At 55.9% G+C, this 26,613-nt stretch overlaps 2 protein-coding genes, 1 long non-coding RNA gene and 1 other non-coding gene across 7 annotated transcripts; all 4 read left to right on the top strand.

Annotated features, from left to right (window-relative positions):
• Positions 1 to 3,030: 3,030 nt before the first annotated feature.
• SERTAD1 (SERTA domain containing 1) lies at positions 3,031 to 5,926 on the top strand. Its single transcript, XM_039853862.1, has 2 exons — positions 3,031 to 3,226; positions 4,874 to 5,926. The coding sequence occupies exon 2, from the start codon at positions 4,877 to 4,879 to the stop codon at positions 5,582 to 5,584; it is 708 nt and encodes a 235-aa protein (XP_039709796.1). The 5' UTR covers positions 3,031 to 3,226; positions 4,874 to 4,876; the 3' UTR covers positions 5,585 to 5,926.
• A 946-nt stretch (positions 5,927 to 6,872) lies between these two features.
• Positions 6,873 to 10,215, top strand: LOC120595641 (uncharacterized). The gene is made up of 3 exons (XR_005650919.1): positions 6,873 to 7,169; positions 8,150 to 8,259; positions 9,890 to 10,215. It is a non-coding gene; the product is annotated as an uncharacterized LOC120595641 (long non-coding RNA).
• Positions 10,216 to 11,696: 1,481 nt separating this feature from the next.
• On the top strand, positions 11,697 to 24,707 carry PRX (periaxin). 4 transcript variants are annotated; one of them, XM_039853827.1, is made up of 8 exons: positions 11,697 to 11,799; positions 15,035 to 15,078; positions 15,162 to 15,260; positions 15,383 to 15,508; positions 17,260 to 17,416; positions 19,807 to 20,003; positions 20,626 to 21,834; positions 22,334 to 24,707. In XM_039853827.1, the coding sequence occupies exons 4-8, from the start codon at positions 15,482 to 15,484 to the stop codon at positions 24,509 to 24,511; spliced, it is 3,768 nt and encodes a 1,255-aa protein (XP_039709761.1). In that variant the 5' UTR covers positions 11,697 to 11,799; positions 15,035 to 15,078; positions 15,162 to 15,260; positions 15,383 to 15,481; the 3' UTR covers positions 24,512 to 24,707. The 4 variants fall into 4 exon arrangements, with proteins under 4 accessions (XP_039709761.1, XP_039709751.1, XP_039709782.1 ...); XM_039853817.1 differs by having other exon boundaries at positions 11,698 to 11,799; positions 22,256 to 24,707; XM_039853848.1 differs by lacking the exons at positions 11,697 to 11,799; positions 15,035 to 15,078; positions 15,162 to 15,260; positions 15,383 to 15,508; positions 17,260 to 17,416 and adding an exon at positions 17,544 to 17,760 and having other exon boundaries at positions 22,256 to 24,707.
• Positions 15,769 to 15,887, top strand: LOC120596893 (5S ribosomal RNA). Its single transcript, XR_005651250.1, has one exon. It is a non-coding gene; the product is annotated as a 5S ribosomal RNA (ribosomal RNA).
• Positions 24,708 to 26,613: the final 1,906 nt, after the last annotated feature.

Genomic DNA, 26,613 nt, shown 5'->3' on the forward strand with positions numbered 1-26,613 from the left:
TCTTTTTTTAATTAGTTTATTTTTTATGATGACACAGGTTAACAAAATCCAATAAGTTTCATCTATACACTTTAACAGTAAGGCGTATATATATATATATATATATATATATATATATATATATATATATACACACACACACTGTGTGTTCACCTCCCATAGTTAGATTTCTTTCTGTCACCATATATTGACACCCTTTACCCCATCTACCTCTCCCCTCTCCTCCCACCCCCTACCCTCTGGTAACCACTAGTCTACAGTCCATTCGATGAGTCTCTGTCCTGTTCATTTGTTGCTTTTAGGTTTATATCCCACATACAAGTGATATCATTTGATTTGCATCTTTTTCTGTCTGGGTTATTTTGCTTAGCATGATTATCTAGAGGTCCATCCATGTTTTTACAAATAGAAGTATTTCATCTCTTCTTATGGCTGAGTAATATTCCACTGTATATATGTACCATAGCTTCTTTATCCAATCATCTATTGTAGAACACTTGGTTGCTTCCATGTCCTGGCCAGTGTGAGTAATTGTTGTGTACTTCTTAAAGAAGCATATCAAATGTCACTGGTGTTGGGGTGTCCCACTATGACGGATGCAGAGTTTCATTACCTGATTAAAATGGCGAGCACCACATCTCCACATTATAAAAGGATATTTCTCCCTATGCAATTAGCAAGTAATCTGTGCAGTGAGAGATTGGAGTCTGTCAGGAGCTTGTCAGGAGCCTGTTTCACCCTAAGGCTTGAGCATCCATTGATCATCGCAGTCTAGATCAACTAGTATACTTAGCATTTTAAAATTTTTACTTTTCAATTATAATATTATATATTTCAAGAGTACAACATAGTGATTAGACATTTACATAGCTTGCAAAGTGATTGCTTTGTAAGTCTAGTACTCTGACACCACATATAGTTATTACGATATTATTGATTATACTCCCTGTGCTGTACTTTACATCCCATGACTAATTTTATAACTGGCAATTTATACTTCTTAGTCCCTTTCACCTTTTTCTCCCATCCCACCACCCTCCCATCAATTTGTTCTCTGTATCTATGAGTTTGCTTCTGTTTTGTTTGTCTTGTTTTTTTTTTTTAGATTCCACATATAAGTGAAGTCATATACAGCATTTGTTTTTCTCTGACTTATTTCACTTAGCATAGTATCCTCTAGGTCCATCCAGTTGTTGCAAATGGCAAGACTTCATTCATTTTTATGGCTGGGTAATATTCCATTGTATATATTGAGACAGATGGCAAAACTCAGATCATAATAGTTCACAGGATAGAAATAATCCAGAGTGTTTTCCATAATGAAGGCCCATGAGACCTGACTGCCTTCTATTCACGTGCCCTTCCTTTTTAGGAAAATTTGGCCTCAATTCACATCCCACGGTTATGGTATTGCCTTACCCCAATGGTCCATCGTTTCAACAAGACAATGTCAGTACTAAGACTTCTAAGAATGAGTCTTCCTAGCGCTGTGACTACACTATCCCACCAAAATGTTGGTCATCAATGCATCCTTCATATTGATTAATGACCCAAAGAGGGAATTGTGAATGAAAAGAGGGCTATGTACTAAATCTGACAAAGTCCAGTGTCAGAATGTATCCTCACAGGGTGATCTGATCATAAATTACTAACTGAGCAGGTCATGGTGGGTAGTCATACCGCAGGCCTATTAAAGGGTTATCTTTGCCCTAAGCAAGCACCGTCCATTGTTCTTACACATCTAGGTTAACACACCTTTGAAATGCCTCTTTTTCAGACCCCTCAGAAGAGTAACCATCCTCAAGAGAGCATGTAATCTTGTTCAGTATCCTGTTGTCTAACCCTATCTTGCTTTCTCCCACTTTCATGTAATCTTCCTTACATTTCCTCCTTAATTCCAAAAGCATAAAAGAAGCTGCAAAACTGTCATTTGCTGGAGCATTTAAGAGCTTGCTTCCCAGCATGGCATCAGTTTTGGCTCAGATAAACTCATAAAAATTCTCTATAGGTTTGGACATTCTTACATCGACAATATGTACCACACCCGCTTTATCCATTCATCTATCAATGGACACCTAGGTTGCTTCCATATCTTGGCAATTATAAATAATGCTGCATAATATAGGTAGCATTTCTGAGAGCTTACTTTCATCAAAAGAGTTATTCACAATGAACAGTTCTTCCCACAGCTTCAGAAGAGTTAGCAAATGAGCTACTTGAAGAAGGTAAATCCCACTGTCAGTTTATCAGACAAGTATTAAACTGCTGTCTACCTATACCCCCCCTGCCCATCCCCTTGATAAGCACCTGTGCTATTACAACAGCTATTACCACGAACAAAAGGACACATCACACACCACTCTGAGCATATTGCACAAATTGTTCTATTTAATCCTCAAAACAATCCTCTGCACCAAACATTATTTCCCTCATTTTAATAAAGACGAGGAAACCGAGACTCTAAGGGATTAAAACCCTTGCCCAGGGTCACACAGCTAATTAGAGAATAGAACCCAAAATGTGACCCCAGTGGCATCCCGCCTCCACTACTACCTTTTGACACCCACAATTGAATCCTACTGCCCAGAATTTGCTGAATCTGGTATAGTGCTCTTAACAGATACGATCTTATTTTAATTTTCCTAACCCAAGAGGTATGCAAGATCACCATTTAACAGACTTCGTGTGGCTCAAAGCAGTGAAGCATTTTTCCAAGGTCACACATCGAGTGAGTGGTGAGTCAGAAATTGAACCCAGGCCTTTCTGGTCTAGCGTGTAAACCCCTTTGGGGGCTGGTTGCGTAATAAGCTCACCTGCTGGGTTCGGCAGGTGCATGGGTAGGTGTGAATGGCCCGCACCTTGACAACCTAAAACTCTTCGCCGCCACTTCCTGCCAGGCCAAAGAGCCTCCCCACCTTCTCTACTCCTCACGCAGCCACCGGGCATGCGCCCTAAAGCCAACCTTCCCTCAGTTGGAACCTGCCCCCCACAGGCTCCGCCCATCACCGCCCAGGACCAATCCCTGGGTGGAGGGCGGGGCCACTACGGGAGTGGGCGGTAGCTAAGAGGAGTCAGGAGCCTAGAGTCGTGCGCCGGAGTCAGAACTGCGTCTCTCGACCCAGGCGCCGGCTGCAGAAGGAGAGCTAGCGAGCGATGCTGCCGCCGCCGCTTCCTGATTGGCTGCGGGTGGCTCCCTCTTCGTCCTGATTGGCAGCTTCTGAGCTGGGTATGTAAACGAAGGGAAGGGGCCTAGGAAAAGACGGGATACTGGTGGCCGGGTCCTTTGGCAGGTTCGATCCCCAGGTCCGGTTGGTACGCGCCGGGGCAGCCCAAGATCGAGACGCGCGGGCCTTTAAGTGTCGCCAGCCTCAGCTGAGCTGGGTGAATCACGCCGCAGCCCGGGAAGGGGGCGGAGGCGCCGGCTCTCTGGCTCCGGCTGCGTGACTCACCCGCCCCCGCCGCCGCCGCTTCGGGAGGAGCCGCCTCCACTGCCTTCCGGTAGCGAGCGGAGGCCGAAAGGGCAAAACAGCCCCGGGTGGTAGACAAGGAACGACGGCCGGGACGCGGGGCTGCGTAAAGAGTCTTGGGGTCTAAGGGGCTGGTATTCCCGGGGGAAGGCCCGCCTGGCGCCGCTAGGGGGCGCGGAGCCCAGGGGGCGGAGTCGGGGTCGGGGGCTGAATTCCTGCGGTTCCGGAGCTCCCGGGTCTACCGCGAAAAAGGCGAAGACCCATTTCTGAGTTGTGTGAGGGGTCACTCTTAAGATCCTGCTGCACAAGGGCCTGGAGACTGGACCCTGCAGGCTGCCTGGCCCAACAAAGCAGCTTGGGCCAGGGATTCAGAACTTTAGGGAACCCCCCGCCCCGGGGAAAGTGTGGGTCCTCAAACTTCTCAGTGACTCTCGTGCCCATCGGGATTTCCCGGCAAGCTGTGTCCACTCTGCCTCACAAATAAATCCGGAATCGACCAACTTCCTTACATGTTCGCTACCGCCTTCTACTCCAAGCGACCATCATCACCTGCCCCGAAGTGTGCGGTGTAGACTCCGAATGGATCTCTAACCCCTTCTCTCCGCACCTCCCCCCATCTTCCTCGAAGTAGCCAAGGTGGAGCTTCTGGAAACCTAACCAATCCACAACACCATTCTCTCTGCCTCAAACCCCTCAACGACTTCCCACCGCACTCACAATAAAATCCAAACTCCTTGCTTCTGCCCACTCCACGCCCCCATCCTGCCTTGTCACTCTGTGCCCTGACCACACTGGTCTTTTTTTTTTTTTTTTTTTTTTAAGGTATAATTGACAAGCTCATACTGCCTCCGAGTCTTTCTTTGTCTTTGCTGTTGTTCTCTCTTCCCGGATTGCTTTCCCCTTGGTTCTTCCATGGCTGACTCCTTCTCATGCTTGAGGGCTTAGCTCAAATGTTACCTCCTCTGAGGAGCCTTCCCTGACCGCTCCTCACGACCTTTTAGTATCTTCCAAGCACCAGCCACACATTTCCTGTATTTGTTAGTTTATCGTCTGATACATAGTAGATACTGAATAAATATTAAACTATGTGAAACAGCCGCTTTTGTTGGTTAAAAAAGGTTGACAATTGAAATAAATTTTAATAGTTATTAATAATGAAACTTATAATGAGTAATTGCTATGTGCCAGGCACTGTCGTAATGTTTTTTGTATATTATCTCACGTATTCCTTAAAACAACTCTAGGAAGCAGATACTATTATCGTTCGTATAAAGGTTCCCTAAGACAGCCGAGGCTCAGAGGGGTTAAATGACTTGCCCAAGACCACACAGACAGCAAGTCATCAGAGCCGGGGTTTGAACTCAACATGGGCTTTTCATAACTCAATGACTTCTCCCTCCCCACAGACGATGCTGAGCAAGGGCCTGAAGCGCAAGAGGGAGGAGGAGGAGAAGGAAACCCTGGCAGTGGACACCTGGTGGCTGGATCCCAGTCTTCCAGCAGTGGCACAGGCACCCCCAGCCGCGGCCTCCAGTTCCCTCTTTGACCTTTCGGTGCTCAAGCTCCACCACAGCCTGCGGCAGAGTGAGCCCGACCTGCGGCACCTGGTGCTGGTAGTGAACACACTGCGGCGCATCCAAGCATCCATGGCGCCCACAGCCGCCCTGCCTCCTGTGCCCAGCATGCCTGCTGCCTCAGGCGTGGCTGACAACCTGCTGGCCAGCTCGGACGCCGCCCTCTCTGCCTCCATGGCCAGCCTCCTGGAGGACCTCAGTCATATCGAGGGCTTGAGCCAGGCTCCCCAGCCCCTGGCAGATGAGGGGCCACCGGGCCGCCCCATAGGGGGCACCCCACCTGGCCTGGGTGCCTTGGACTTGCTGGGCCCAGCCACTAGCTGTCTGCTGGACGATGGGCTTGAGGGCCTGTTTGAAGACATCGACACCTCCATGTACGACAGTGAACTTTGGGCGCCAGCCTCTGAGGGCCTCAAACCTGGCCCCGAGGATGGGCCAGACGAGGAGGAAGCTCCAGAGCTGGACGAGGCTGAGCTGGACTACCTCATGGACGTGCTGGTGGGCACACAGGCACTGGAGCGGCCATCGGGGCCGGGGCGCTGACTCCAGGGCTGGAATGGTTGTCTGGCGACCAAACGGAGGCTGGCGGTTTAACAAACTCTCCTTGGAAAGACACAGCTGGCTCCTGCAGAACAGAGAGGGGGCTTCGGAAAGACAGAATCAGTCGCAGACAGCTTCACCTCCGTCCCCTTGTCTCAGGCTGATGCGGGGAGTCTGAGATCACCCCTCGTGATGGAATGATAGGGCCTGGTGGCTGGAATGTGATTGGACCAGGCCTGATGTTGGACTGACTCCCCAGAGGTCTTAGCCTGCGATACTCTCTGATGTGGGAAGAGACCTCAACCAGTTTTTTGAAATTAAAAAACCAGTCCTGGGAAATCTCAAGTCTTTGTGCTTCTTTGTCTCTGGGCTAAGGCGAGGGTGAGAGAGTAACCTCTAACATTTATTGACCATAGACTGTGTACCTGGCATGGCTCTAAGCACTTGTGTCAACTCATTTAATCCTCATAACAAGATGGGCATTTTTATTATCCCCATTTTACAGTTGAGAAAACCGAGGCTCCAGGAAGTCATCACTTGAGGAGGTGGGTTTCAAACCGTGAGCTTTACTGTTTTATTGGTCTGAGAAGCAGACCAATTAGGTCTGGTAATTGGCCCTCTAGAAAACTCCCTGGAACAGACTCAACCAGATTTCCCTGGTGCGCCTGCCCATACACCGTGGTGGGGGAGGTGGAGGAGCCTCGGGCCACTTTTAATAAGGAAATCTAGTCCTTGCCTGTGGTCTACCTGTGTGTCTGGGGGCCTGGGGGTGAGGGCAAAAGAGAGCTTTGAGAATGAGCCAGAAGTAAAAACTCAAAGCTGGATGGAACCTCTCCGAGAAGCACTGCGAGGCAGCTCTCCAGGAAAACGGTGACAAAAAGTGGGACTCCAGCAAGCTTTTAAAAAATCTACTCCAGGTCTCAAATCTCAGTTTGGACAGGTAACAGGGCAGCTTAGAGGCTCACTCCAAAATAAAGCCACCGGGTTTGGTGGCTTGACTGAAAGGCGGTCCTGCTTTCCTTCCAGAAGAAACCCAGGCTCCAAGAGCTGAGGCCACCTGCCTCACTGCCTGTGTGACAGGGCTGGCCTGAGCACCGGGTGTCTGCTCCGCCCCCGTGGTCCAGCCGCATTCCTGGCCGGGCTGGGCGGGGCCGCACACTCAGAGGCCTGGCACGGGACCGTGGCGGCGTCCTTCCTGGCGGCCGTGGGGGCAGGGCAGCACCCGGGGTGCGGGGGCAGGGGGCGGAGCAGAGGAGCAGGGGGCGGGGCGGTGACCTGAGGGGCCGGTTGTGCCTCGAATGGGGGAGACGCCGACGAGGGGACACCAGGGTCGTTGCGCCCCAGCACCTCCCCTCTGGCCGGAAGCTTCAGGGAGGCTGAAGCTAGGTGGAACTGGGGGAGGCGGGCAGCTACGGGCCGGCCCTTCGGGCCTGGAAGGGGCGGGCAGAGTGGAGCTTCCTGGAGGAGCAGAGGAAGTCGTGCCCATTTCTGGAAGTGGATGAGGCATCCCCGGGAGGGGAGTGAAAATGGCCCGAAGGGAGCTGCTGCCCAGGCCGAAGATCTTTGAGGGCCTGACTCCAACCCCTAGGTAATGAGACTCAGACTGTTTTGACCCAGACCTTGGGAGTTTAGACGGAGCTCGGCAATGCCCCCTGGTGCCCAGTCTGGGGGGTCTCCCATGCTACTGCCTTAGATTCCCTGGCGATCTGTCCAGTTGTTCAGAGTCCCCCAGTGTGGGGTCAGCAGTGCCTTCTGTTTACAACACCCTGGGGCCTGTTCCTGATGTCTGTGGGTGCCAAGCTGGGGGATAATCTCTGATACCTACTGATGCAATCTCTGATACCTACTGATGCAGACAGCCAACCCATCTGTCAACGATCTGTCCCTGTGCCTGCTTGGCCAGTGATGCCACCCTCTCCCCAGAGCCTCTGCGTACGGTTGTATAGGTTGTGCACTGCACAAAGCCTCCATATGTAAAGGGCTGCCATGCATGTCTCAGACACTGCTCACTTGCATATTTATTACGACAGTGTTACAGCAGATGGAGGTCGAGCGCCTTGGGAAAGGGGCATGCCTTTTGTACAAAAGCACCATATGGGCTAGATCGGCCCTGGTCCCATACCCCCGGCACCCTCAGGTTTATGAACAGCTCATGCCTGAGGACCTGCCCCCCTGTCCCCATGTCTGACCCTCAGATGATTGTGCAGGCTCCCTGGCTTTGGTGCGTCCCTCCGCCTTCAGGCTCAACCCCAGGAGGCCACGCTACCTCAGCCAGCAGATTCCAGGGCCCACACCATTCCTCGTGGAGCTGCCGCTCTGGCACTGCTGCTGCCTTTCACAGAGCCTCTGTGTGTTCCCACCAAGACACTCCCCAGGCCAGCTCCCCTCCATAGGTGTTCACAGGGACCCCCCATCACACACATACTTCTTTCCTGTTCTTGGTCTCCTTTTCCTCCCTCCCTTCCTTCCTTCTTCCCTTTCCTCATTCAGTGAAGATTTACAAGTACCTACTGTGTGCCCGGCCCTACGTAAAAGGCAAATCTGATCACGTCTTTCCCCTGCTCCGAGCCCTCCGAATTTACCCCAGTCCTCTGGGATCTGAAGCCCGCACCTTCCAAGGCTCACCTTTCAGCCCTGTCCGATTCATCCATCCGACGAACATTTACTGAGCACCTAAGGTATGCAGGCCCGGCGTGGAAATCTAACGATGCTTCGTCAACGATTATTGACGCAATAAGCCGTAGAGCAGAGGTTGTGTTGAAAAGCAGACCACCTGTGTTTGAACCTCAGCTTTGCCATTCTGTGGCCGTGTGACCCTAGGCAAAGTATTTAACATCTCTGGGCCTCAGGGTCTTTATCTCTAAGCTGGAACAATAACAATACCCACCTCAAAGGGCTGTTGTCTGAGGGAAGAGTGTTCTAGGAAAAGGGAACGGCATGTGCGAAGGCTAGGTGCTGAGGGACCCTATAACCTTTTCAGGGATCTGTAAGCTTCGGGTTTGACTGGAATGAGGGCAAAAGAGGTAAGGTCAGTGATGGGGCTGGGGTGGGGGGTGGGCAGGGGCCAGGGTACGCAAGGCGCTGGTCAGGGACTTCACTCCGAAGGCACTAGCACAAAGGGATCTAGAAGTAAAGGGATCTGTCTGGCTGCCGTGTGGACATGGTGGCGGGAAGGTGAGCCCAGGAGCCCAGAGTGGAGGCTGGGAAGGGACAGGGCAGCTATGAGGAAGGGAGAAGAGGGGAGGGAGGAGATGTTAGAGAAGACAGGCTGTGGGAATGATGGGCTGTGATGGAGGAAGAGACCGAGGGCTCTAGCTCGGGGACCAGGGGACAGTGGGACCACACTGGGATGATAACCAGGAGGAGAAGCAGGGGTGTGGTTAACACTGAGGTATATGGTAGGTGCAAGGGCCTGGGGGTACACCCGGGGGAAGGCATCCAGTCAGGCCCTGGGACTGGAGCTCAGTGGAGAAGGTGGGGGGCAGGAGCAGGCATTAAGGCTGGCGGGGAGGGAGATATCAGTTTTCCTTGGCTGCACTGGGTGGGACCTGGCTCCTGTTTGACTCAAACTGGGTGGGGAGAGGGTGGTCCGCAAGCAGAAGCTTCCACCTCCTTCCCTAGCAGGATGTCCTGTGTTTATTGAGGTGGCCTTGGCCAGAGCCAGGACACCAGTGCCAACCCCGAAACTCAACTTCCTATGGCCACTCCCCCTGGGGTGAGGGAAAGCAAGAGACAGAGAGACAGAGAAAGAGAAATAGACACAGAGAAACATGGAGAGGGGCAGAGACGAGGAGTGAAAACTGAGATACAAAGAGATACACACAGAGAGACACAGACACACACTATTCATGACAAAAAACCTCACTGCAAACTAGGGAAAGAAGCATCCTTCGCCTGCTAAAGGCAGCTACACAAAACAGACAACTGACAACTTAAGGGCAAAGGACTGAATGCTTGCCCCTGAGATGGGAACCAGCCAGCGTATCTGCCCTCTGAGATGCAGAGAGGCACCTGCCGCCCTTGTCTGTCCGACCCTGAGCAGTCAGAGGGAATTTTCTTTCTGACTCCAGCCTGGCCTATAGTCCGACTCTTTCCACCCTGAACTACTTAAAACTCAGCTTTGACTTCGTCCCTCCTGTAGATACCCAGGGGTCTCAGGACAAGCTCTCAGCCCTTCCTCTAGGTCCTGCTGACCATGGACCTCTCCTCAACTTCCCCTCACACTCTTGTATTCACCAGTTTCTCAAAGGGGCCATTTGCACACAGACTGTTACCTGAAACCCATTCTCATTTACCCACTACCTGGAGCTTTGTGTGAACTCCCGTGGGTCCTTCAGATGCCAGCTCACACGTCCCCTCCTCCAGGAAGCCTTCTCCGAGCTCCCTTCCTCGGCTGGAGCAGGCACCTTTCCTAGGCTCCCCCGTCAAGGCCCTGACTGACCTCTCTGCCCATGAGTCCCCATCACGACCCTGGCCATTCTGGGTCTGTCTCCCTGTTGTACCGTGAACTCTGTGAAAGCAGGTGCTGGCTATCTTGGTCATACTGTGTCCCTGGCACTATCCAGCATGGGGCTGGGCACAAGACCGAGTATCCACTGACCGCTGATACTGAATAAAGGACTTTCTTCCCCCTGGTGCTTCGCTCGTGTTTGTCCCCCCACCGAAGGACCTTCCCTGCCTTTTCAGCTGAGTCCCTCCTCTCAACCCTCTAGTTTGACTTCAGATGTCACCTCCTCCAAGAATCTTTTCCTGAGCCTGTCTCCAAGGTGAATTTAGGTCCGTCAGTGTCCCTGCCAGCAAAGGGCCTGCCACCAAGGGCTTGTGAACGTTTGTTCAATGAATAAATGAACAGATGGATGTTTCAATGAATCAATGAATATGAGAGAGAGGGAGAGGGACTGGGGTACAGGTCTCCTCAGGCCCATCGGTAGCCCTGACCAGTGTCCCTCCCAGCCCTCCTGGGAGGAGGGGTCTGGCTGGGCTCCGGCCACACCCCAACACTTGTTGGCTGCCAGGCCTAGAAGGCTTTTCCCAGAGCTCAGCACATTCCTTCTTTCCCCAGCGGCTGAGAGTGGGCAGGGGGCATTTCGGAGAAAAGGGGGGAGGCCCCGAGCATTCTGGGATCCTGCCAACCCGTTCCTGGTCCCTACGCCCTCGGGACTAGGCCCCAAACATGCAGTGCGGGGAGGGGACAGGTCCGCAGAGGGGCCACTGAGCTGGTGTGAGGGGCAAGAGTGCCGACTGAGGAGAGGGCCGGGTGGCCTCGCCTAGCTGCACAATGGGGCAGAAGCTGCTGACACGCGTTTTGGGGGTAATCCCTGGCCTCGCTGCAGCCCCGGCCCCAGGCCTGTGCTCAGAGAGCTGCGGACATCCGAGGCGGCGGCCGGGTGGGTGCGAGGGGCATGTGGGGGTACTTGTGCTCTCTGTGCCGCCCCCCGGGGCCCGGTGAGTCAGGGCAGGCTGGGGGTTGGGGGCCGGGGTGTCAGGGTGAGGCCTGATGGCCTCGGTTTGGGAGTCGGGGATGTCTGGGTTCAAATCCCATTCTTACCGGTTACCTGCTGTGGGTGATTGTGAGTGTCACTTACCCTCTCGGAGCCTCTTTCTTACGTGAAGGGGACAGAAGAGTGTTGCAGCATCTTTGGGGTCCAGCAGTACAATTAAAAACTTTAAATCTTCACAACAACCCCATGAGGTGGGCACTTTTACTACCTCTGTTTTAGCAATGAAGAAACTGAGGCCCAGAGAGATGCTGTGACTTGCCGAAGGTCACACAGCCAGGAAGGGACCGAGCTGGGATTTGAACCCAACTGACTGGGAGAAGGAGTGGAAGGAGGTCATTTTAGGGGCCCCAGGAACCAGCAGGGCCATGCCTGGTTGAGGAGCCAGGAACCAGTTTTAGTGGGGTGCTCAGTCTCCAAGGGGCTGTAGCAACATGCGAATCCCAGGAATGGGGCTCTTGGTGGCAGTCTCAGCTCGGGCAAGGGAGTGGCGCTATCTTGTGGCTCCCCACCCCCTTGCGTGGTGGATGTAGCTGGGAGAGGGGATGTTTGTTTCCCCACCACCCACCCCCTGGTGATGTCATGCCTCTGCAGCCAATGGCTGGGGTCTCCCCTCCTCCCCCTCCCTGTTCCTTTTCCCCCCATTCATTTTCCCCCCAGGCTAGGGCTGGAGCTGACCAGAAGGACCAGGAGCTCTCGAAGGTGTCTGGAGGCCCAGTGGTAAGAGATCAGCCAGCCAGTCCCTCCCTGGCCAGGCTGTGAAGCTGTAGGAATGAGATGCAGGTTCTTGGGAGGTGCTGGAAGGGTGCCTGGGGCTCAGGAGGCAGCTTGCTGTAGAAGTTGAAGGCATAGACTTTGGAGCCAGATCCCGGCTTCCGATCCCAACATTCCTTTCTTTCTGGCTGTGTGGCCTCGGGCAAGATATTTTGCCCTTCGGTGCCTCTGTGTTCTCCGTCTCTCTGCATCTCCAAAGTGGGCTGCTGGAGGCCACCTCACAGGGCTGAAGGGAGGGTAGATCAGTTGCTACGTGTAAAGAGCTGGGGCAGGACGCCTGGGGTAGGACAAGTGTTGCGGTCCCTGGAATAGGGTGTTGGGGAGGCAGTGCTGATCCTGTTGGTGGGAGGCCATGCCAGAACTGGATTCCATCCCTCATCCAAAGTTCCCCTTTGGTAGGGAAGAGTGTGCGGCCACCGGTGAGCAAAGGCTGGATATGAGACACTTTGAGATGCACAGTCCACACTCCCACTTGCTGTCAACGACGAGGTTACATTACTTGAGCACTTACTATAGGCTGAGACTGTTATTCTAAGCACCTGATGGAGTAGGGACTAACGGAGGCAGCTGGAGGCCACTGCCGGCACGCCTGCCCCTCAGCCTCACTAGATGGCCTCAGATCATGTCTAGGGGCCTGGGTGGGTCTGATCGAGCCCTCACTCCCATTGCTCAGGGCATCAGATCGCTGGTGAAGCTGCGGCTCTGAGTGGGGAAGATTCCTAAATGAGACTGTGCCAGCTACGGAAGGAAGAGGGTGCACGGGGCAGAGCTGGGGGGTTCCTCAGCAGGCTGGCCCAGCTCAGCCGAAGGGCCCAGGGACCCCCACTCCAGCCATTCTGAAAGGCCTAAGTGGCCTCTTAAATGGGGATCTAGGCTGTGCCTTCCCCAGGGAGGCGTTTCGAGGATTTAATGAGCTAAGGCGAGGAAGGATCTTTGCATATAGCAAGTGCTCAAGAAATGGGGACTCTGAGAATTCTGGGAGCTCAGGAATATCGGGATAGCACTCAAAAAATGGGCTGTCGGCATCTGGAGGGTCCTGCCTTGCCTTGACTCACCAGAAACCCATTAGATCTTCCTCTAACACGAGTCAGGCCCCCGGGAACCCCCCTACCTCTCCTTCCCCTGCCTAGTGGGATGGGCAGAGCTGGGAACAGAGAGCACCCAGGGTGGGGTGGGCTTCCTTCCGAAGCTGCCCCCGCCCCACCCCAGAGGCCGGGTACGTGCGTGGCTCAGGAAGGGCACAGTTGAGCTAAATATAACCTGGGCTGGCGGCTGTCCCGGGCAGGGATAAGGAAGGAGGGCACTCTCTCTTGTCCCTACCTCTGCCGAGTTTCCTGTGCCAGCCTGTGGGTGTGACACTCCCTGTCCTGGCCTGGAGCAGGGAGCTTGGGCCAGATCCTCCCCTCCATCTCCACCACTTCCTACAAGGACCAGGCTTCTCCCACCCCCAGCTCAGGATGCTATGTTATGTCAGGGACTCAGAGGTCAGCTTCTCAGACCTGGGTTCAAGTCCCAACTCCGTCACTGTGATATCTTGTCTCTCGACCCTCATTTACTCACCAGTGAAATGGAGTACCATGAGGCCACACCTGTAAAGTGCCCGCCTGGCCCAGACTTGGCACCCATGAGGGCCATCTAAAGTACCCTTCTTTGGCACCCTCAACCCCGGCCCCATCACCCGGCCAGCCCCGCTCCTGCCCCAGTTAATTTGCTTCTTGAGCCAACTTTGGTGCTCAGAGCCACCAGTGCAAGTTACGGTGGAGAGTTGGGGTCAAGGGCACACAAGGGTCCTAGCTGTGACCCCAGACAGGTCGCTTTCCCTCTCTGAACCTCAGTTTCCATTCCTAAAATGGCCACCAAATCCAGGGTGATTCCAAGGCTTATGGGTGCCAGCACAAGACCTAGTTCAGAGAAAACGTCCCAGATGTAGGAGCCAGCCCTACCTGGTGGAGCTGGGGTCTCAGAAGGAAGGCTGGGAAGGACACGGACCAGGACCCCTGGCAGAGCCAGAGAGGAGCCCTCCGATACCTCAGAGGGCTGGGCCAGAACTAGCAGAGTGGGTACAGCCAGAGCATTGAGGGGGTCCCTGTGTTCTCCCTCTTGGCCAGTGGTGGGCTATGAAGGGCCATTATGCAGGCTGGGGTGGGTGGGCAGGCGGAGATGCCTGCAGCTCCAGGCACAGCAGACAGGCCATTGTCTGAGGGAATGTGCCGCGTGAGGCCTGACCTTTCCTTTGGGAGTGGGGGTTGGCGGGATGGCATGCCAGGCGGGGGCTGGGAGGACAAGGCCAGAGTCAGGGAGCGGGGCAGGGGAGGGATGGGGGGACAATGTCTATCCCCTTTCCTCCAGAAGGGTTGTTGGGGAGGCTGCATGCAAATCCCAGCTCTGCCTGCTTCTTGCTGTGCTGTGTGACCTAGAGCAAGGTTCTCGGCCTCTCTGAGGGGCTAGAGTTTTCCGCAGAGAGCTGGAAAATGAAGGTCTTAGCACAGGACTGGCAAAGAGTGACCAACCACTCAGTACCCGTTAGATATCATTAGAGCTGGAGCTTTCAGACAAGTTCAAGTCCTGGCTTAGCCATTTGTCACCTGAGCAAGTGACTTCCCTCCTCCCAACCTCAGGTGTTTTCTTTGTAATGGGCTCAATAATTGTATTGGCCTCACGAGGGTGTCCTGAAGTCCACGTGCAGTGACCCTTGTGGGACCTTCGACATAACATCAGGACCACAAAAAGGACTTAGTAATAACAGCAAGTACCTGTGAAGTGACTTCCATGTGCCCCTGGCACTTTATATCTACAAACTCATTTGACCCTCCCAACGGTCATGTGAGGGAGGTGTTCTCATTCTCCCCATTTTATAGCTGAGGAAACGGAGGGACAGGGAGGTGAGGTGATTTGCCCATGGGGAGTGCATAAGATGGTTAAGATTGCCTTATAATGAATTTGAACCCCCTTGGTCAGCTGTGGTGGTCGGTGCAGGAGCTCTGCTGTTAGACAGGCTTAGGAGTCACTTTTGGCTTTACTGCTTGTCGTCCAGCTGTGTCACCTTTGATAAATGTCTTCTGAGCCTCAGTTTCCCCATTTCAACTGTGGGGATAGGGTATTGACAGTACGGCAAGGGCCAGGTACTCAAGAAACAATCAGCGGGACTAGCTGATAGTAATGCTCACGTTATTCTTCTTAGAGCCCCGGACCCAAGAGGCCCAAGGAGCTGGAGGTGACCTTGAGGTGAGCACTGGCTGGTGCCACATGCCCCTCCCTTCCCCTCCCTGGCCTGCCTGGAGCCTCATGCCTTTCTCTCTCTTTGGCAGGCAGCGAGACCCCAGAGGAAGGGCGTGAGCCCCACAGACGACTGTGTGGCACCCCAGGCTGGGCTCCTGTTAGGAGGGGGTGCCTGTGCCCAGGCGGCGGTGAGAGGACAGCTGGGGTGGGGGCTCTTCTCCCCTTCTGATACTACCATGACCTCTCCCTCAAAGCCTGGCCTCTTCCCCTGTATTCTCTGGCCTCACGCCTCCATCTCTGTCCCTCACAGGCTCAGAGGCAGCTGCTCCATGAGGAACTGAAGCTGGTCCTGCAGCAGAAGGGAGAGAGGAAGCAGGAGCCCGGGGCCCAGGTGCCTCCCAGCAGCGCCATGGAGGTCAGGAGCCGGAGTGCTGAGGTGAGCGCCCACACATGCTCCAAGGGGAACTCGTGGAGTCCGAGTAGGGGGCACAGAGTAGGGACACTTCCTGGCTTCTCTGTGCCTCAGTCTCCCCATCTATGAAATGGAAATAGCAACAGGGCCTATTTTATGGGTCACTGTGAGGAAAAAACTTTAACATATATCAAGTGCTCAGCACAGTGTCTGGCACAGACTATAAGATGCAAAGCAGCTAATTCATTGGAGCAGAATGGAGTTCTATTAATAATGGGCTAACCGTCTACAGCCATGCCACCCTGAACGCGCCTGATCCCATCTGATCTCGGAAGCTAAGCAGGGTCAGGCCTGGTTAGTACTTGGATGGGAGACCACCTAGAAATACTGGGTGCTGTAGGCTTTAAATAATAATTAATAATAATAATAATAATAATAATAATAATAATGAGCTAAAGACCTGAGGTTGAGACTTAGCAGTGTGCCGTTACATAAATCACTCCTCATCTCTGGAACTTTGTGTTCCCCTCTGTAATGGCCCAAGCTATGGGGAAGATAAACTGAGATGCCCCGCATAAAATACTTAGCCCAGGGACTAAGGATGGTGATGATGGTCATGCTGCTCCCTGCTGCCCCCACAACTCTTCTTACCCCTCTCTGCCCAGCCCTCTAGTGCCCAGGCCACTACTATGGGCATCTGGCCCAGACCTGCTTTCCTCTCTCCAAACCCTGGCTTCACTTCCAGTCTGTGCCAGCCTAGATGCCCTGGCCAGTGAAGCATCCCCTCAAATGCCTGTTGCTTCAGGTCTCAGCTCACAGACACTCCTCCCAGCATACCCATGATACCCAACTTTACGGTAGAGGAACAGTCACAGAACAGAACAGTCAAAGTTCTCTCCCAGAGGCACAGAGCAGATTGTGTTCCTAGACTCACTGTGGAAGCCCAGATGTGAATTCCATAGTGCGCAGCTGTAAATGACAGTAAATACCAGGAATACCAGGGCCTCTGGTCCACCACTCATTATCCACGCTCCCCCCACCACCCGCACTGGAATCCCTCTCCCCTGGGCGTTCTGCAGGTCTTGGGGTCATAAAGCCCACAATAGGGCACAGTCTCACACTCATTCAAGCCTGCAAGGAGGCCAGTCCCACCCGTGCCCCTCCATCCCCAACCACTTAAGGATCCAGCCCCTTCTTCGGAATTCGTTCCTCACCTCCATCCCTGTTCTGCTGTTATTAAAGCTCCTCCCCATAGCTCAATCCCCGTCCTGAAACTATGGGTCCCCACCCACTGCCACAGACACACTCTAGCCACACGCCCTCATATCTTTGACCCCTCCTCTCTGGCCGGCGCGCTCTATCCACGCGTGCTCTCTGACGGAGTTCCGCACCCCGAGCCCCTCCCGCCAGGGCTGGTCACGCCCCATTGAGAGCACCGTCCCGCCCTTCTCACAACTCAAGTTCCCTCTGGGTTCCCCACCCGGCCCCTCCCCTGACCCCGCCCCTCGCCCCGCCCCCCCGTCCACGCGACCTAGGTCCTAGGGGCTCCCCGAGTCCAGCAAGCCAGTTTAACCGTTGACGCCACAGAGCGAGAGGCCCTCGCAGGTGCTTAAAGAGGAAATGCCGGAGCGGGCGGGCCCACACGACCTGCCAGTGCCTTGCCCAGGGGCACGTGCCCTAAGGACCCGTTCAAGAGACACTTTTAAGCGCGATGGCGGGCTCTGGGCGAGGTCTGGCCCTGGCACTCCATGGCGACTTCTCGCCGCCCTCCGCAGGAGCTGAGGCGGGCGGAGTTGGTGGAGATCATCGTGGAGACGGAGGCGCAGACTGGGGTCAGCGGCATCAACGTAGCTGGCGGCGGGAAGGAAGGGATCTACATCCGCGAGCTGCGCGAGGACTCTCCGGCAGCTCGGAGCCTCAGCCTGCAGGAAGGTGGGCGGGGCCGGGAAATGGGGCGGCCTTTCTACTGGGACCCGGGTAGGAGTCTGCCTCCGAGGCCGAGCCTGGCGGACGACCAAGAGGCGGGGTTAAGGGTTTGGGATGCGGTTTCGTGTGTTGGCATTGCGGTTGCTCAGAGCAGGCTCTAGAGATTCATTCATTGTCTCAGTTGGACGACCAGATCTGCAGTTTACTAATTTGTGATCTTACTGGGCCTCGGTTTTCTCATCTCTAAAATGAGAATACTTCTGGCACTTCACAGGGTTATTATGTGGATTAAATGAATCAGCATTTGAAAACACTTGGCACATAGCTAAGTGGCACATAGTAAGCACTATGTAAGTGCTAGTTACTGGTTTTGTCGTTGGGGCGGGAGAAAAGAGGCGGAGCTAATAACTTGGAGGGAGTGGGGAGGGGAGCTTAGTAAGTAAGGGATGTCTTAGGTAACATGCTTGAGGCTGATGTGATTCATTCGTGCAACGACTATTACTAAGTCTTTTCTATTTCCAGATATTATTCTAGATGCTTGGGCCACTGCAGTGAACAAAATAGATAACACTGCACTTGTGGAGCTTACACATTCTAGTGGGGAGAAACATATTTAAGCTAAATGTACAAAATATATAGTAAATTAAAAGGCAATGTATGCTATGGGTGCCAGGAAGGAAGCTGCATTTTTAAATAGGGTGAGCCAGGAAGGGAAGAGAGGCCTGAAGGAGGTAAGGGAAGGAGCTATGTGGCCATCTAGAAGAGCATTCCAGGCAGAGACACCAGCCGGTGCAAATGCCACAAGGTGGGAATGTACCTGGCTTGTTGGAGAACAGCCGGGAAGCCAGTGTGGATGGAACGGAGTCAGTGAAGAAAAGAGTAAGAGATGAAACCAGAGAGGTAAGAGGAGGGGACGTCTTTAGAGGACTTTATAGGCCATGTTGAAGACTGGCTTTTAATGTGGGAGGGTTGCGAGTGGAGGAGAATCGACTATGTTAAACAACTGCATTAGCAGTAGACTGTAGGGGGGCAAGGTGGGGAGCAGGGAGACCAACAAAGAGGCTACTGTGATTATTCAGGTAAGAGATGGCGATGCTTGGGGCCGAAACTATGTTATTGGAGGTGAAGAGAAGGGTTTGGGTTCTAGATCTATCTAGGAGGAGCAGCTTTCAGGACTGGACATGGGGCGTGATGAAAGGAGAGGGGTCAAGGAGGATGGAGTTGGTAGTCCTACAAATGAGAAATGCTGGGGCTGGGGCTTGTTTGGAGGAAGACCGGGAGTACAGTTTGGATCTTTAAATGAGAGCTGTCTTTTGGACACCAGGGTGGAGACGTGGAAGGGCAGTTGATATATAAGTCTAGGATGAGGAGAGAGATGCACTTGGACGCTGTCAGCATATTTTTGACCTTTAAACTTCTGAATCTGGATGAGTTTCTCAAAGGGGTGAGTAGAGGATGTAAATGAAGAGAAGAGGTCCAAGGCCTGAGCTCTGGATCAGTGTGTCTTTAAGAGGTCAGGGAGATGAGAGGAACCATCTCAGGAGGCTGAGAAGGAACCTCCAGGGAGGCTTCAGAGGGTGTGGCACCCTGGAAGCCAAGTCGAGCAAAGGTATTAAAGGGTCAAAGGCTGGGTCAAAGGCTGAGGGGTCCAAGTAGATAAAGTCCAAGACTTGACCATTGAACTTAGCTACACGGAGGTCACTGCATGGGGCCTTGAGACGAGCAGTTCAGGGTTCTGGGATGGGGTGTCGGAAGTGTGATTGGAGAAGCAGAAATAACGCAGCTAGGCAATTCAGTGCATTTTGCCATCAAGGTGAAGAGATAAATGGGCCAGTAGCTCCAGGTGGAGTGAGGTCAGGACAACTTATGTGAGAAATAATAGTATGTTGTATGCTAATGGGAATAATGTAGACGAGAGGGACAAATCCATGAAGCTGGGGGAGAGGAGAGAATTGCTGGAGGAATTGACCTGAGCTAGGAATGGGACAGAGGATGGCAATTCCTGGGAACAGGTGGAGAGTGGAGTAAATCGCCACAGAAGCAGGGCTGTGAGTGATGGGGTGAGAGTTTTCTTTTGATTCTGGTCTCTCTAAGTAAAAGAAGCAAAATCAGTGTCTGAATGTGAGGATGGGGAGGGGGAGGGGAAAGGCTATAGGTGTGGCCTGAATGGGCGTGGATCTGCTAGTGGGGGAGGTGGAGTTAAGGCCATGGGGCGGGGCTTCGTTCTTCAGTGTTCTGACCCGGAACAGGGAGTAACTTTGCGTCTCAATACTGAGCTTGGGGATAGACGCGGCCCAAATTTTGGGCGGGGCCTAGCTGTGCTGGCTCCAGGGAAGTGGGCGGAGGTAGGCCTAGGCGGAGCTGGGAGATGCCCACACACTGCTCACCTCCACCAGGGGACCAGCTGCTGAGCGCCCGCGTGTTCTTTGAGAACTTCAAGTACGAGGACGCACTACGCCTGCTGCAATGCGCCGAGCCTTACAAGGTCTCCTTCTGCCTGAAGCGCACTGTGCCCACCGGAGACCTGGCACTGCGGCCCGGGACCGTGTCTGGCTACGAGATCAAGGGCCCGCGGGCCAAGGTGGCCAAGCTGGTACGCGTGCTTAGCCCAGCCCCAGCGCTGGGCTGCCCCGGCGATCCCGTCTCTGCGCCGTGAGCCCCACTCCCTTACACTGTGGGCCAGCCTTGCCCTGTCTGTTACTAACCCAACGCTAATCCCACCCTTTGCCTCCTGTTCTCTGCCCCTGAACTCCTCTCTGGGGAGGAGAACCCACCTACCCCAGACAAGGGCCTTCACCCGCTTTGGAGAGGCGTCCCCACCTTCAGCTCTAGGCTTGTAGGGGTCCTCCTGATCCAGGGGACTCTGAATTGGAATGCCGGGTTCAAGCCCGATTGCCTCTCACTTACTGCTGAGTGACCCTGGACAAGTCGCTCAGTCTCCCCATCTCTAGAATGAGGGTATTGAGGAAAATCCTGGATGAGGACCTTGGAGTCTTGGGTCCCAGTTTCCACACTCCTGTAAGGTTCTAAATGAATGTCTTTGCCTTCAGGGACAGTAATAGTGAAGTGACAGGCAGGAAGTGGGGGTGATGTTCAGGGACAAGATGTTCAATCCATCACATCCCCAGCCTGGTACAATACCAGGTGGGGCTCCCCCTGCCCACCCCAGGCCTCCCCCTGTCCCACCGCCTCCCGCCTCTCTCCTCTCTCCCCAGAACATCCAGAGTCTGTCCCCTGTGAAGAAGAAGAAGATGGTGGTGCCTGGGGCCCTGGGGGCCCCTGCAGACCTGGCCCCCGTTGACGTCGAATTCTCCTTCCCCAAGTTCTCCCGTCTGCGTCGGGGTCTCAAAGTCGAGGCTGTCAAGGGTCCTGTCCCAGCCGCCCCCGCCCGCCGGCGCCTCCAGCTGCCTCGGCTGCGAGTCCGAGAAGTAGCCGAAGAGGCCCAGGTAGCCCGGCTGGCCGCTGCCGCCCCTCCCCCCAGGAAGGCCAAAGTGGAGGCCGAGGTGGCAGCGGGAGCCCGTTTTACAGCCCCCCAGGTGGAGCTGGTTGGACCCCGGCTGCCAGGTGCCGAGGTGGGTGTCCCCCAGGGCCCAGCCCCTGCAGCGGAAGCGGCCACTGGCTTCGCCCTCCACCTGCCAACCTTTGGACTAGGAACCCCGGCGGCACCTGCTGTGGAGCCTGCAGCCGTAGGGGTCCAGGTCCCCCAAGTGGAGCTGCCCACCCTGCCCTCACTACCCACTCTGCCCACCCTGCCCTGCCTAGAGACCCGGGAAGGGGCCGTGGCAGTGACGGTGCCCACCCTGGATGTGGCAGCGCCTACCGTGGGGTTGGATCTGGCCTTGCCGGGCGCGGAGGTGGAGGCTCGAGAAGAGGCACCTGAGGTGGCCCTGAAGATGCCCCGTCTCAGTTTCCCCCGCTTTGGGGCTCGAGCAAAGGAAGTAGCTGAGGCCAAGGTGGCTAAGGGCAGCCCCGAGGCCCGGGTGAAGGGACCCAGACTTCGAATGCCCACCTTCGGGCTTTCTCTCTTGGAGCCCCGGCCTGCTGCCCCTGAAGCTGCTGCTGAGAGCAAGCTGAAGCTGCCCACCATCAAGATGCCCTCCTTCGGCCTCGGAGTCTCGGCGCCTGAGGTCAAGGTACCCAAGGCCCTAGAGGTCAAGGTGCCCAAGGCCCCTGAGGTCAAGCTCCCGAAAGTGCCCGAGGCAGCCATTCCAGAAATGCACCTCCGAGAAGTGGGGCTCCCAAAAGTGTCAGAGATAAAACTCCCGAAGGTGCCAGAGATGGCCATGCCCGAGGTGCGGCTCCCAGAGCTGCAGCTGCCCAAAGTCTCCGAGATGAAGCTCCCTGACATGAAACTTCCAAAGGTGCCCGAGATGAAGCTCCCTGGGACGAAGGTCTCAAAGGTGCCTGAGATGAAAGTCCCGAAGGTGCCCGAGATGACATGCCTGAGATGCACCTGCACAGGTGTAGCGCGGGTGTCAGAATGAAGCCCGAAGGTGCCGAGATGGCCTGAGGGTGCACCTCAGGATTAGCTGCGAAGGTGGAGAGAGATGAACCCCCAGAGCTGCAGAGATGGCAGTATGCGAGAGCACGGAGGCAGCTGCAAGGTCCTCATAGAATTAACAGTCGATGAAACTCCCAAGGTGCGAATGGCGGTGCACCTCCCTCCGGAGTCAGCGTCAGCCAATGTCAGGAAGGTCCCCGTGAGAGATGGCAGTAAACAGTGCACCACCCTGCAACACATGAGCTACCGGTGTCAGAAGATCCCGAAGGTGGCGGTGCCGAGTGGGGTGCAGGAAACCACAAAACACAACTTCTGCCCGAAGGTGTGAGATGAAGCTCCCGAAGGTGCCCGAGATGGCTGTGCCCGAGGTGCACCTGCCACAGGTGCAGCTGCCGAAGGTGTCAGAGATGAAGCTCCCGAAGGTGCCCGAGATGGCCGTGCCCGAGGTGCACCTGCCGCAGGTGGAGCTGCCGAAGGTGTCAGAGATGCAGCTGCCAGAAATACAGGTGCCAAAAGTCCCAGATGTGCAGCTTCCGAAGGCACCTGAGGTGAAGCTGCTCAAGGCACCTGAGGTGCAGCTAAAAGCTGCCAGGGCGGAGAAGGCAGAGGGGGTGGAATTTGGCTTCAAGATGCCCAAACTAGGGAGGGCAGGGTCCCCGTCACGAGGCAAGCCGGGCGAGGCAGGGGCTGAGGTCTCAGGGAAGCTGATGGCACTTCCCTGTCTGCAGCCAGAGGTGGACAGCGAGGCTCGTGTGGGTGTCCCCTCTTTCACACTGCCTTCAGTGGAACTAGACCTGCCGAGGGCACTCAGCCTGGAGGGGCAGGTCCCAGCGGCCGAAGTGGGCAGGGCGGAGCGAGCAGAGGGCAAGGTGGCAGCAGGGGTCGGGGAGGTGGCCTCCCGGTTGCCCTCTGTTGAGATCGCCGCTCCACAGCTGCCCACAGTGGAAGTTGAGGAAGGACGGGTAGAGGTGATGGAGATGAAAGTCAAACCCTCCTCAAAGTTCTCCCTGCCCAAGTTTGGACTCTCAGGGCCAAAGGTGGCCAAGGCAGAGGCTGAGGGGGCTGGACGGGCCACCAAGCTGAAGGTGTCCAAATTCGCCATCTCACTCCCCAAGGCTCGAGTGGGGACAGAGGCTGAAGCCAAAGGGGCAGCGGAGGCAGGCCTGCTGCCCGCCCTCGATCTGTCCATCCCGCAGCTCAGCCTAGATGCCCATCTGCCCACAGGCAAGGTGGAGGTGGCAGGGGCCGATGTCAAGCTCAAGGGGCCCAAGTTCACCCTGCCCAAGTTTGGGGTTAGAGGTCGGGACACCGAGGCGGCAGAACTAGTGACAGGGGTCGGGGAATTGGAAGGCAAGGGCTGGGGTTGGGACGGGAGGGTGAAGATGCCCAAACTGAAGATGCCCTCCTTTGGGCTGGCTCGGGGGAAAGAAGTAGAAATCCAGGATGGGCGCGTTAGCCCAGGGGAAAAGCCAGAGTTTCTGGCTGGACAGCTTAAGATTCCTGAGGTGGAGCTGGTCACGCTGGGGGCCCAGGAGGAAGTGGGGGCAGAGGGAGGTGTGGCTGTCAGTGGAGCACGGCTGTCAGGCCTGCAGGTGTCTATGACCAGGCAGGCGGGCACTGAGGACCGGGAGGGGGCGCTGAGGATGCCCCTGGGCATCTCTCTGCCCCAGGTGGAGCTCACCGGCTTTGGGGAGGCCGGCGTGGCTGCCACCTCGGGGCGGCAGGCCGAGAGTGCAGTCCCTTCAGCTGAGGGCACAGCAGGCTACAAGGTCCATGTGCCTCAGGTGACCTTGTCTCTGCCCGGAGCCCAGGTGGCGGGTGGTGAGCTATTGGTGGGTGAGGGCGTCTTCAAGATGCCCGCTGTGACAGTGCCCCAGCTTGAGCTGGACGTGGGACTGAGCCGAGAGGCGCAGGTAGGTGAGGCAGCCACAGGCGAGAGTGGGCTGAGGCTGAAGATGCCCACACTGGGGGCCGGAGCCGGGGCCAAGGGTGAGGGTCCTGGGGACCAGCCCCCCGGGGCCGAGCGCACCTTCCACCTCTCGCTGCCCGATGTGGAGCTCTCCCCACCTGCCGTGGGTAGCCACGCTGAGTACCAGGTGGTAGAGGGCGGCGGGGACGCTGGACATAAGCTCAAGGTGCGGCTGCCCCGCTTCGGCCTGGTGCGGGCCAAGGAGTGGGCGGAGGAGGGCGACAAGGCCAAGAGCCCAAAACTCAGGCTGCCCCGCGTGGGCTTCAGCCAGAGTGAGACCGGCACTGGGGAAGGCTCCCCTGGCCTGGAGGACGAGGAGGACCAGGAGGGCGGTGGGGAGGGGGCCTCTGGGCGCCGAGGCCGCCTCCGAGTCCACTTGCCCCGCGTAGGGCTGGCGACCTCTTCTAAGGCCACTCGGGACCAGGAGGGGGAGGCGGCCTCCAAGTCCCCTGGCGGGGAGAAGTCGCCCAAGTTCCGCTTCCCTAGGGTGTCCCTAAGCCCCAAGACCCGGAGTGGGAGCAGAGACCGGGAGGAGGGTGGGTTCCGGGTCCGGCTGCCCAGTGTGGGGTTTTCGGAGACGGGGGCTCCAGGCCCCGGCAGGATGGAGGGGGCTCAGGCTGCAGTCATCTGAAGGCCCTGGGCGGAGGGAGGCTCCCCTTTTATCTTCCCATCCTGCCCCCTTGTTTCGTGTGTGAGATAACCAACACTAACCCTCAGGGGGCCGGGGCCGGGAAGTGGGTGACTGACAGGCCAGGGCTGGAAGGCCTCCTGCCTGGCTCGTTGGCAGGAGTGCCTGTTTCTTGCCAAGCCATGTAAATAAATAATCCAGAGGTAGCCTTGTGTTTGGTCTCTTCTCTACATGGGGGAGTGGGGAGAGGGGAGGGTGGGAAAGGAGTCCCTGAAGAGGAAGGAGGGGAGACTCGAGCCCAGCCTGAGGGAAGTCTGTGTGTGCTGGGAGACAGGCCACCTGAGGTTTGAGGAGCCAGAAAGGCCTTGGGATGGGCCTGTCGGAAGGGGGCCTGCCCTAGCCTTTCAGAAGTCATGGGGGCTCCTGAGCAGAACTCTGGGAAGTCCCCAGCGGAAGACAGCTGCAGGACCCCTCTGCTGGGGGCTCCACCTGTCCTGTGGAGCCCACTCAGGCCAGGACAGCTCCAGGGGCCCTAAGGGACCAGAATGATTGCTATCTACCTGCCCTCTGCTGGCCACTAACGCACCATCGAGAATACCGGCATCCTGCCGGCCCCTTTTCCTCCCGGCCGGTGTGATCGCCAGGTCCACCCGCCCCCATCCCCCAGGAAGCCCCCTCCTGCTCTCTCTCCGGGCTCGTGGGTTCAGAGCCCTGACCCCAGACACCTGGCTGCCTCTTAGGAATAGCCCTAGGGTGCTCAGCACCCACTGGGGCTGGGCCTCAGCTCCCAGGGACCCAACCTCACTCCAAATCTAAGCCCCCAAGCCCCCGCCAGGGCCTCAAGACTCCCCCATATCTCCCTGCCATGCCCCAGACTGGACTAAGGAGACATGCTGTCCAGTCCCAAATCTCCCCCTGACACCCCCACATCCACTACTCTGCTCTCTTCCCGTCTCCACTCTCCCATCCCAGGTGAAGGGCTGTTCCCTGAGCTGTCACGGACCGCTCAGGTACATCCAGCATTTTCTCCCTCCGAGCTGGCCCCTCAGGTCACTGCCCTGTCACACGCTTTCTCTGTCCCCACCAAACATGGCAGGAATTATCTGCCCTTGTGGTGCACACTCGACCAGCCCCCCACCCACCCAGCATTTAGGGTTTTCCTCGCACTACAGCTGACCTGTCAGTGTCCTCGGTGACCACTCTGTGGATCCCCTCGTCCTGACTTCTCAGGGCCTCTTTCTCCTTCTTGAACCCTCCTCCCTCCTCCTCCCCCATCTTCTCTCTCCTCTTGCCCCTTGGGCTCCTCCCAGGCCCTCATCCGGCCTGTCACCCTCCCTGAGGCTTCCACTCCTCATCTCTGTGTGACAATTCCCAAATTCTCACCCGGGTCCACGAGGGGATCCAGTGGCCTCCGTATGCCTCCCCTGGTCTCTCCTGGGCCCTAGGAGGGTGCGTGGGTGGCGGTTCAGAGCTTGGCTCTAGGGCCAGACTGTTGCGGGTCAAGGCCTGTCTGGCACTCAGCCGGGCGACCTTAGGCATTTTTAAAACTTTCTTATGCCTTCATTTTCAATTCCAACAAATGGAGATGTGAAGACATATGCTGCAAGGATCAGCTAAGGGTTCTAAAGCACTCAATACGTGTTTGAATAGTTCGGCATTACATTTCCTAATCCGACCTCAGCATCCTCTTCCCCAGAGTGCTCCCGTCCCTGTCCCTGTCTCGGGGACCACCCACCCTTATCCAGACCCTGTCCTGGACAGCTCCCTCCCTTCCCCACAACCGATCAGTCCCACGGCCTGGCCTCCCAACCTTTCGAGGGTCTCACCCCGCCACTTCCCAACCTCTCCGACTCGCTCCCTTCAATCCACCCTTCTTCACACAGTAGCTCTCTGACGCTCGACGCTGACCCTTCCCTCCCGTGCTCAGAGCTCTTCTGTGGCTGCCCAGCGCCCTGAGAGCAATGTCCAAACTCCTTAGCCTGGCAGTCAAGACCTTTTACAGCCTGGCTCTGCCCCAGCCACGCCTTCCCCACTTCAGCCACAGGCTGGGGCAGGTGTTTTCTGAACTCACTCTCTCTCTTTCTCTCTCTCTCTCTCTCTCCCCC

This window comes from Pteropus medius, unplaced genomic scaffold, assembly GCF_902729225.1.
Source record: "Pteropus medius unplaced genomic scaffold, Ma_sr-lr_union100, whole genome shotgun sequence".
Lineage (NCBI taxonomy): Eukaryota > Metazoa > Chordata > Mammalia > Chiroptera > Pteropodidae > Pteropus > Pteropus medius.

Excerpts from the sequence above, each read along its gene's own strand:
- PRX (XM_039853817.1), top strand. The coding sequence starts at position 15,482 with ATGGAGGTCAGGAGCCGGAGTGCTGAG. Across the intron at positions 17,417-19,806 it reads GAGCCTCAGCCTGCAGGAAG|GGGACCAGCTGCTGAGCGCC; the intron begins GTGGGCGGGGCC and ends CACCTCCACCAG. Across the intron at positions 21,835-22,255 it reads CTGAGATGAAAGTCCCGAAG|GTGCCCGAGATGGCTGTGCC; the intron begins GTGCCCGAGATG and ends AAGCTCCCGAAG.
- SERTAD1 (XM_039853862.1), top strand. The coding sequence starts at position 4,877 with ATGCTGAGCAAGGGCCTGAAGCGCAAGAGGGAGGAGGAGGAGAAGGAA.